This window comes from Colobus angolensis, unplaced genomic scaffold, assembly GCF_000951035.1.
Source record: "Colobus angolensis palliatus isolate OR3802 unplaced genomic scaffold, Cang.pa_1.0 Scaffold287, whole genome shotgun sequence".
NCBI classification, from domain to species: domain Eukaryota; kingdom Metazoa; phylum Chordata; class Mammalia; order Primates; family Cercopithecidae; genus Colobus; species Colobus angolensis.
This window is the reverse complement of record NW_012116121.1, coordinates 1,217,529-1,228,224: the sequence shown is the minus strand read 5'-3', so window position 1 is coordinate 1,228,224 and position 10,696 is coordinate 1,217,529. Positions and strand designations below refer to the sequence as shown.

General features: G+C 37.4%; 1 protein-coding gene across 1 annotated transcript in view; it reads right to left on the bottom strand.

The window, feature by feature from the left end:
- LOC105516653 (chromosome unknown open reading frame, human C18orf63) overlaps positions 1-10,696 on the bottom strand; it is a 36,702-nt gene that overhangs the window by 14,190 nt on the left and 11,816 nt on the right. The window contains exons 5-8 of the mRNA XM_011948917.1: positions 9,743-9,854; positions 8,768-8,809; positions 6,844-6,920; positions 1,560-1,669 (exon numbers count right to left, since the gene is read on the bottom strand). Of these exons, the coding sequence (XP_011804307.1) occupies positions 1,560-1,669; positions 6,844-6,920; positions 8,768-8,809; positions 9,743-9,854 (341 nt within the window). The remainder of the gene's footprint in view (positions 1-1,559; positions 1,670-6,843; positions 6,921-8,767; positions 8,810-9,742; positions 9,855-10,696) is intronic.

The following is a 10,696-nucleotide window of genomic DNA, read 5'->3' as shown; positions in this document are numbered from 1 at the left end:
TTTCACTGTGTTAGCCATGATGGTCTCAATCTCCTGACCTCGTGATCTGCCCGCATCGGCCTCCCAAAGTGCTGGGAGTACAGGTATGAGCCACCCCGCCCAGCTGGTGTTGAGCATTTTTTCATACACCTGTTCATCATTTAAATATCTTCTTTTGAGAAATGTTATTCGAGGGCTTTGCCCATTTTAAAATCAGGTTATTTGTTTTCTTGCTATTGAGTTACTCGAGTTCCTTATGTAGTTTGGATAGTAGCTCTTTATCAGATGTACGGTTTACAGATATTTTCTCTCATTTTGTAAGTTCTCTCTTCACTCTGTTGACGTTTTCCTTTGCCATATAGAAGCTTTTCAGTGATGTAAACACATTTGTCTATTTTTGCTTTTGTCATCTGTGCTTTTTCACAGATATGTAGTTTTCAGCGTACAGGTCTTTCACCTCCTTGGTTAAATTTATTGCTAAGTATGTTTTTGGTAGCTATTATGGACAAAATTATTTTCATTGATTTCTTTTACAGATAGTTTGTTGTTAGTATATAGAAATGCTACTTTTTTGTGTGATTTTGTATCCTACAACTTTACTGAGTTTGTTTAGTAGTTCTAACAGTTTTTTGGTGGAGTCTTTAGGGTTTTCTATATGTAAGATCATGTTACCTGCATACAGCAACAATTTAACTTCTCCCTTTACAAGTTAGATGCCTTTTCTTTCTTTCTCTTGTCTAACTGCTCTAGCTAGGACTTCTAGTACTATGTTGCACAGAAGTGGAGAGAGTGGGCATCCTTGTCTTGTTCCTGATTTTAGAGAAAAAAGCTTTTAATTTTCCACTGTTGAGTACGATGTTAGCTATGGGTTTGTCATATATGGTCTTTATTTATATTGTATTTTAACAACTAGAATTACTAGAAAAAACTAAATTAGATTGTTGTAAACAATGTGCCAACTGTAAACACAAAATAATGACTACGAAATTTTTCAACCCAAAGATATTACTGGTAATTGTTAGACTTTAGGGAAAAGTCTGTTAGGTGGTAAATGAATTAGAGTTAAACCTATGTTTTCTACCTACCACCTCCCAGCTTCAATGATTGAATTACTATGTGTATGCCACTAAAGTTATTTTTCCTAAGCGATTTAAAATTTTATCCCAATTGTCCTGCTTATACTAGTAACAAAATATTTTTTCCTGAAAATAGTACAAACTTAAAACTCAGTTCATATCAAATTATAATGAATCATTAATGATTAGATACAAGTTTATGAGGTTTTATTAATATTATTTTGATAGTTTTCATTTTATAATGAGAAATTTAGAAATATTACTTTTTTGAAACTAGATCTAATAAAATTTGAATATACAATAAAATTAGTAATTTGATAAAGAAAATTCATGGCTTTTGTAAATATGACAATATTGTTTCAATACCTTTGTGAAGTCATAATTCAGTATTTTAAAATTCACCAAAATGGTTTATACTTTTGTACATGTCAATGTTAAGAAAGCAAAATAAGGGAAACCAGCATATTTTGAACTCACTCTAGACACTACAAATTGAAATCTCACCTTGGCAAAACGTAGCACCAGTTGCTTAAAATGGAATGTCTCTCAATGACAGCATGCCTGTTAGTATGAAAATCCTTTATAATACTCTGGGAAATCTCAAACTCTTTTAGCTTTGAATGGAAATAAGATTTGTAAGTCCTCAATTTGGCAAAAAAGGAAACATTTTAAAAGATACGTATTTGTTACATGCACACAGTAGGTTATAAAGTGGTTTTAAAGACTTAAGTTACATTGAATCATGCATAACCACTTTACATAAGTAATCAAAGTTGCAGCTCACCCTGCTTCTCCTTTATACAATATAAAAAGCATTTCATGCTTTCCCTCTTACCATCCAAGCCCAAACTCCTATTTTCCAGTTATTTTAGCTGGTTTTCAGGTTTTGTAAAAATTATGTTAATTTGCAGGGAGTTGAATCTCTTCCAAAGGAAGGTGCTCATATTTTAAAATAATAGCTTTTAACCTCAATTGGTTTTTAAAATGGAGGATGAGTAAGGGAATTATACTTCTATCTGGTCTTTTGGAGGAGAAAAGACAGAGCCAATGCTCCAGTCTCCTTTTATACCCCTAACAGCCTCCTAGAACACTTTCTTCCCTGTTCCTCCAGTGTCCTCCCTATAGGGCATTTTGGCTTGTATTTAACCTACAAGAGTTTGCCAATTACAGCTCTCTTACCCTGGAAAATCTCCCTGAGAGGCACTGTTCCAGTTAGCTAAAGATATAAAGAGACCTCAAGGAGGGTGAAAAAACAAAGTATTAATGGGCGAAAGGACACTGTATTAAGATTAGAGAGAATGATTCATAAACCCTTACCCCATTCCCCATTTTTCTTTTTTTTTTTTTTTGAGATGGAGTCTCGCTTTGTCACCCAGGCTGGAGTGCAGTGGTGCCGTCTCGGCTCACTGCAAGCTCCGCCTCCCGGGTTCACGCCATTCTACTGCCTCAGCCTCCCGAGTAGCTGGGACTATACGCGCCTGCCACCTTGCCCGGCTAATTTTTTTTTTGTATTTTTTTAGTAGAGACGGAGTTTCACCGTGTTCGCCAGGATGGTCTCGATCTCCTGACCTCAGGTGATCCGCCTGCCTTGGCCTCCCAAAGTGCTCCATAAATCTTTCTAAACTGAGTGACAGGCACTAGAGTAGGCTTCTATGATAGAAAGATTAATAAGACACAGACCCTTCCCTCTAGGACTTCTCAGTTTAATGAGACATTTGCATAGATAATACGTGATAAACAAGGCAGGGAGCACCAAGAGAGATGACTTAGGAGATGGGGAATTCTTCAAAGGGGTAATGTTTGAGATAAGCCTTGAAAGATGAGCAGAAGAAAGGGAATTATAGGCTTAGACAACTGTGTGATCAAAGACATGGAAGGATGAACGACCATACTATCTTTGAGAAACAATTCATAGTTTGGCTACTTGGAGAGCAGTAATGGGAGATGAGGCTATAAGTAGGGTTGGTTTGGATCAGTTTGCTGAAGATCTTGCATATCATAGTAAACGGTTGAGATTTCATCTTACAGTCAATGGAGGCCATGGCAGATTTTTGATACGGGGAATGAAAGCAAACAAAATAAACTGGAGGGAAGAGAAACAAGAAACATCCTCCTTCTCACCTCTTCACCCTTATTTCTCCCCTCCCCCCAACCTGACCAAATAACTATGAAAGAAAAAACCAGAATCTCAGAACCCCAAACTCGCTATACCAAAGGGAACATTAAACTTGGTAACTGAATCACACAAAAACAAAAAACAAACAAAAAACCCCTGCCTTCCTTTTGTTCCCAGACAGCTTACTGAGTGAGAGAAATGCACAATTGACTTTTCCTCTACCCCTTTTCATGTGTATGACATAGATTCACTCAGCTGTAATCAAAGCCTCACAAGAATGTAACCATTTGCCTCATTGTCTACCCTCCTCCTCTTTTTTTCCCTTCCTCTTTCCCCTTCTGCTTGTTCTTTCCCCTTTAAATACTGAAGTCCTCAAAACCCCCTTTGGAAAAAGCATGGGGCACGGATCCTATTGTAACTTGTATTTCTTTTCCCTGGGCATGTCATCAACCTTGGCAAAACAAACCTGAGTCAGTTGAGATCTGCCTCAGCCACGTTTTCGTTAACATAACCAATGCCAGATTTTAATAAAAGGAAAATTAAATGCAATTATCTTTAGGCTCCATGAGGAACAAAAATGAATAACACAGGACCTAGAATCTCAAAAAGATTACAATTTAGTGGGAACATAGGTATATATGAAACTAATTTTTGTAGCAGTCAGAATGTGTAAGATGCCATATCAAAAACTTAAGTAAAAGTGAGATTCAGAGAAGCTGATGAATAATCATAATTTAGAGAATTGATTTAATTTAACAAGTACGTGTTGAGTGTATAATGTTGAATAGAGGAGAGGCATGTGTTTGCCCCATTTTTGGTGTTTTCTTCCATGCCCAGAAAGCTCTACTAACACATATTCCTGGAATCATTCTGCTCTGTCATTCATTCCTCCCTAGGGCATATGGATGGTGATATATTGAACTGTAGTTTCCATAATCCCCACATGTTGTGGGAGGGACCCAATGGGAGGTAATTTACTCATGGGGGCAGTTACCCTCATGCAGGTCTAGTGACAGTGAGTTCTCACGAGATCTGATGGTTTTACAGAGGGCCTTTCCCACTTTGCTCTGCACTTTTCTCTCCTGCCACCTTGTGAAGAAGGACATGCTTGCTTCCCCTTCCACCATGACTGTAAGTTTCCTGAGGCCTTCCCAGCCATGAGGAACTGTGAATCAATTAAACCTCTTTCCTTTATAAATTATCTAGTCTCAGGTATTTCTTCAGAGCAGCATGAGAATGGACTAATGCAGATGGTAAAATTGGGATGAATAACCAGGCATGCTGGCTCACGTCTTCCCCTTCCTCTTGGGAGCTGGCCTTCCGGCAGACAGTGGTGTTCTGCATTCTCTTTGTTATATCAGAACCAGTGCCTGGTCTCCCAAGGGAGGCCTGTCGTTTTTCCACTACTGCAATTAGTGGATGGGTATTACGTCTGCCTAATTCTAAGGTTCAGATAAGCCATGTCCTCCAAGAGCTGTTTTTCCTTTCCAGTAATGAACAGCATGACTATATATCCCAGTTCATGCATGTTGGGCTAGTATCTCATCAGGTTAGTGCCCCTTTCACTCTCAGAAGCATCCTATTTTGAGGATAAATTATAATCTCACCCTAATAATAAAGGTGACATTCTGATCTCTATTTATGTCTTACTCCTCTGTCAATCTCTAAATTGGTTCAGATTGAGGTGGATACAGAAGTATCATCTGTAGAAAATTCAAAGGTGAGTAAGCCACAATATTAGTCTTCATGATGCTTCTTATAAGAAAATCAGAGATATAAAAATGGAAATAAGTATGTGAGTATAAACTACAATTTGACTATGTGTCCCCTCCAAAACTCATTTTGGAATTTAATCCCCAATGTGGCAGTATTGAGACATGGAGCCTTTTTTTTTTTCTCTGAGACGGAGTCTTGCTCTTCTCTAGCCCAGGCTGGAGTGCAATGGTGCAAGCTCAGCTCATTGCTACCTCTGCCTCCTGGGTCCCGGTCCAAGCAACTCTCCTGCCCCAGCCTCCCGAGTAGCTGGGATTACAGGAATGCACCACCATGCCCAGCTAATTTTTGTATTTTTAGTAGAGACAGGGTTACACCATGTTGGCCAGGCTAGTCTTATACTCCTAACCTCATGATCTGCCCACCTTGGCCTCCAAAAGTGCTAGGATTACAGGCATGAACCACCGTGCCCTGCCAATGTGGAGCCTTTAACAGGTGATTGGGTCTGATGAGGGCTTTGCCCTCATGAATGGATTAACCCATTCATGGATTAGTGGATTAGAAGGTTAATAAATTAATGGTTTATCACAGCAGTAGGACTCACGACTTTATAAAAGGAAGAGAGACCTTAGCTTCCATACCCAGCCCTCTTGCTATGTGACGCCTTGCGCCACCTCAGGACTCAGCAGAGAGTCCCCAACAGCAAGAAGATCCTCACTGGACATGGCCTCTATAACTTTAATAAATAAATTCATTTTCTTTACAAATTACCCAATTTCAGGTATTCTAAGTGACAGAAAACAAAGTATGGTACAGGACAGTATGAGGGTTTAAATGAGGGTGGGAGATCACACAGGGTTTGGAACCTTGGGAAGGTTCCTCATCAGTCCAAGATATACATGCCATGTTACCTGTTCCAGTTATTTATATGCAGGTCATCTTCCCTACTGGCTTACATGATTCCCCAGGGCAGAAAAGTGGATCCTATTCATCTTGGACTTATCCATTGTCCTTTGTTACTTATCCACATAAGAGGTAATCAAATAATTAAATGGAAATAAATGAATGGAGGAGTAGCATTTGAGTTGGCCCTTAAATGATGAGAAGGACATGTACAGCCAATCAGAGGGCCATTCTAAGCAAAGGAAGCATCATTTGTCCTATGCCTGGGGTTTCTCAACCTCCACACTATTGACACTTTGGGCTGGATAATTCTGTGGGTGGGGATAAGATGACTGTCCTGTGCAGGGGAGGATATTCATTAGCATCCCTTCTCTGGCCTCTACCCACTAGACATCAGTAGCAACACCATCCTACCTCCATTGTGATAACCAAAGTTGTCTCTAGACATTGCCAAATGTTTCATAAGAAGCCAATCATTCATTTCCCTGCCTTCAACCACTTCCATTGAGAACTACTGGCCTAGAGGAAACACAATAACATTGAGTGACACTAGTGTGTAAGATGACTCTATACTAGATGCTGTGGGAATCCACAAAATAAAAGACATATCTTTCTACTAAGAAGACAGAATGTGTTATGTGTAAAAAATAGATGCAAAAAAATGCTACCAGAATATCAAGGGCAGGGGAATTAATATTAAATTTAATACGAGCTGAAATTGTGCTTTTTACATTTGGAAGTGAAGGAAGAGGCAAGAAGTGGGTGCTAAGACAGGATAGCTTGTGGAGAGTCTCGGATAGCATCTTAACAAAGTTTTTGAACAAAGGAATTATGTGAAGACCTGTGTTAAATGGACAGAATAATATTTTCTTTGGGGAAGCAGATTTAGAACAATATAAATATATCAAGCACTTAATAATACAGATTTTGATAATAAAAACCTTTCTACCACCCTTCATGTTAAAAATTAAAACCTAATTACATGTTAGTAACAATAATAAACATAAAAAGTATATAGTAAATATAATAAAGCATAGAAATCACAATATGTGGTACCTCAGGTGGTGGCAGTCTGATTGTGCAAGCTTCTATACTTAGACAAACTTGAGTTTCTGTTACATTGATGTTTAATACTGAAAATAAAATATTTAACTGTGAACTATTTGGAATTATTACTCTACTATTAAATGAAGTATTTTAGTAACAAAGGAAACTAACTTATTCAAGTCAAAAACAAGAACAGATTTTTTTCCACACATGGTAAAATTCAAATAATAACCACTTAATATTTGACAGTTTACAGATAAGACATCTAAAAGAGGACAAAGGTATGAAACAGCATGAATATGTGTGTGGGGTGCAGGTCACAGGCAAGGTTATAATAAGAAAAATGAAACACCCCACAGTTAAGAGAAAAATCCAACAAATACCTTACACAAATCTGATATATATTATATATAGAGAGAGATTGTCCTGTTCTGTAATCTAAAGAGGTATCACACCACGTTTCTGACTTGAGTAGTCTTTTACTAACAAATATCCTCAAATATACTGGCAGATATATTCCAGATCTCCTAGAGCCTTGAAGTCCTAGAGTCTTGAAGTCTTTACCTTTCTTTTTCATAAAGAAAACTACTTCTGAAATGTAAGGATAGTGGGGACTTTGGGAAGGGTTAGTACATGAAAAAAGCATGAGGGGGATTCTGAGGTGCTCTTAATGTTGTTTCTTGATCTGAGAACTGATTACAAGAATGTTTAGTTTGTTAAAATTCAATGAGATAGACACTTAAAATTTGTCATAGTGTATTACATTTCAATAAAAGTAAAAGAAAAAAAAATCCTAACATAGGAGTGAGGAATTTTCCTCTCCTAAACTGTTATTTTTAATCCTTACAGCTGTAGTGTCATGACAGTGTTTGGAGATGAAACTAGATGTAGGTAATGAACCTATTAACCCAGAGGTCGGGCACACTGACTGACACTACACAAATTAAAATAAAACTAGTTCAAGGAGAGCAAACAGGCTTTAGCTGGAAAGTCAAACCAGATCTAATAGCTATAGATTACAGGCCAGGATTTTAAGGCTATGCCCAAATGGTGTGAAAAGCTACCATGATTGATTAAAAATGTCTATGGTGGTGACTCAAGATTCTCATCTATCTGCTATCTCTGGACTACTGTTTAGGAAAGTGTCTATCTGAAACACAATCATGCAAATCAATGAAAGAACTGGATTAGGCTATCTAGTAAACTGTATACTTCAGATCATCTGTGTCTCTTTCTACAATTTTTTAAGGAGAAAAAGAATCCTATTCTTATAAGAAATAAAGCTTTGACTTACATCAGTACTAAAGAATTTTTGATGATATGATTCTGGAAACTATACATTATAAATGCCTACAGAATTAAACTCCTTCACAGTCATGATTTTCTTTAAGAAAATAAAAATACAGCTTTTTCCAATTAAGATAAATTTTTCTCATACAGTCTGGAATGTACATTTCGAACAAGAAGTGATTTCCCAGGTGAAATTCTGATTACAATAATATCTAATTAAGGTCTTACACAACCTGATTAATCAATAATTATACAACCCAATGATCTATGTTATCTTTTTTTGTTTGTTTTTTGTTTTTTTTTTGTTTTTTTGAAATAGGGTCTTGCTTTGTCACCCAGGCTGGAGTGCAGTGGCACAATCATGGCTCACAGCAGCCTCAACCTCCTGTGCTCAACTGGCCCTCCACTTCAGCCTCCCAGGTAGCTAGGGCTACAGGCGTGGTGCCTGGCTAATAATTTTGTAGAGATAGGGTCCACCATGTTGCCCAGGCTGGTCATGAACTTGTGGGCTCAAACAATCTACCTACCTTGGCCTCCCAAAGTGTTGGAATTACAGGCATGAGCCACCATGCCCAGCATATGATACTGTTTTCTTTAGCAACTACGAATTATATTATCTATTGACTTATGCATTTTTACTTACCAACAGCACTTTGTTTTCCCATCTGAGAAAGAAAATCTCTTCCTTAAAAAATTCACAGAATATACCATATTATTACAACTCATAATCATGCTTGATATTTATAACTATGCTTGATGTGAAATTAACAAAGCTAAAGAAAATACTTTAAAATTCAGTTGTTATATAAAGTAATATCTGATGACAGCTGAAAAAATATAATCATTCAAAAGGTATCTCTTCAATTAAAAGGATGGAAATACCAATTCTTCCCCCAAATATCTATTTCCTGCTATGAAATACTTAGAAAACAGTCAGACTTCAAAAAAAATTCAGGATAGCTTCCCAGTTTTAACAGTATTGTGTTCATTTTATCATACTGCTTTGTAACTTACATTTATTCCTAAGTATCAAGTATTACATAGTAATTTTTTAAAAGAAACATCAGGCCTCTGTATATAATCCCAAAGTAAAGAAATGACATTTATGTTGTTGTGGGCTTGCTTGAGATTGCCTAGTTGGGTCAGTTTTAAGAATTATTTTCTAAAAATTATATATCTTAAAATTAAGAACAGGTGCACATTGATATGGTTTGGCTGTGTCCCCACCTGAATCTCGAATTGTAGTTTCCATAATTCCCACATGTTGTGGGAAGGATCCGGTGGGAGATGATTGAATCATGGGGGTGGGGCTTTCCTGTGTTGTTTTCGTGATAGTGAATAAGTCTCATGAGATCTGATGGTTTTATAAAGGGGATTTCCCATGAGCACGCTCTCTTGCTTGCTGTCGAGTAATACATCCCTTTGCTTTTCCTTTGTCTTCCACCATGATTGTGTGAGGCCTCTCCAGCCATGTGGAACTGTGTATCCACTAAACCTTTCCTTTATAAATTACCCAGTCACCAGTATGTCTTTATTAGCAGCATGAGAACAGACTAATACACACATAACAGAAATAATCTAGTTCAGAAAGCTCCAAAGACTAAAAAGATAAAGTTACCTTGTATCAAGAGATGGCCAGTTCTATTCCAGGCTGGAGCAAGTCTAGCCGTGAATGAATATGAAAGGCAGTTCTGAAGAATTACAGGAATTACTCTTTGTGGAACCTCCATCTAAATATATTAAATGGCAAAATACGGACAAATTTAGAGCAATTGCTGTGTATGTATATACTAATAGGAAATGACTGCCCATTTAGATCACCACCCAACAAACTGGGGTATTCTAGGTAAAAATTATAGCCATTGCTACAGCTAATCCTATCTAGTTCTAAAGTTAAAGAAGTGTTCAAATATATTCACTTCAAAACCACTACTATTGTCATGCTATCATGGCCAAATACTACCTGCTTACCCTGGCCAATTAGTCTAAATCTTGAGAATTCTATGCTAAAAACCTTGATCTTTACTTTGTATTCTGCTCCACAGAGAGAAATCCAAACGATGACAAACTTGTAATAGTTCTCATTATTGTTCACTCTGTTCCTGGACCAAACTGAGGGTCGGGCTGCTATTTCCTGTGGCCCAGTAACGAGATGCAAATGAACTGGGGAGGAAGAGAATTTTTACTTTCTGCAACTGGTTACAGGGAAAAGGCCTGGAAATTATTGCCAGACCAACTCAAAATTACAAAGTTTTCCAGAGCTTATATACCTTCTAAGCTATATGTCTATGTGTAAGTGTGCATTTATCTAAAGACATAAGTGATTAACTTCTTTTAATCTATAACTAAGGTCTGAGTCCTGAAGACCTTCTTCTGGAGCCTCAGTAAGTTTACTTAATCTAAATGGGTCTAGGTCCTGGGGTGATTACCCTTATCTTGTCTCCTGCTAAATCATAAAGGTTTGGGGAGTTCCTTTAGACCCCAATAAACTTGTTTGTGGAGGCCTAGGGAGTTTCTTCAGCCTCACAATAAAACTTGTTTAATCCTAACAGGGTCCTGTTAAGAATTCCTT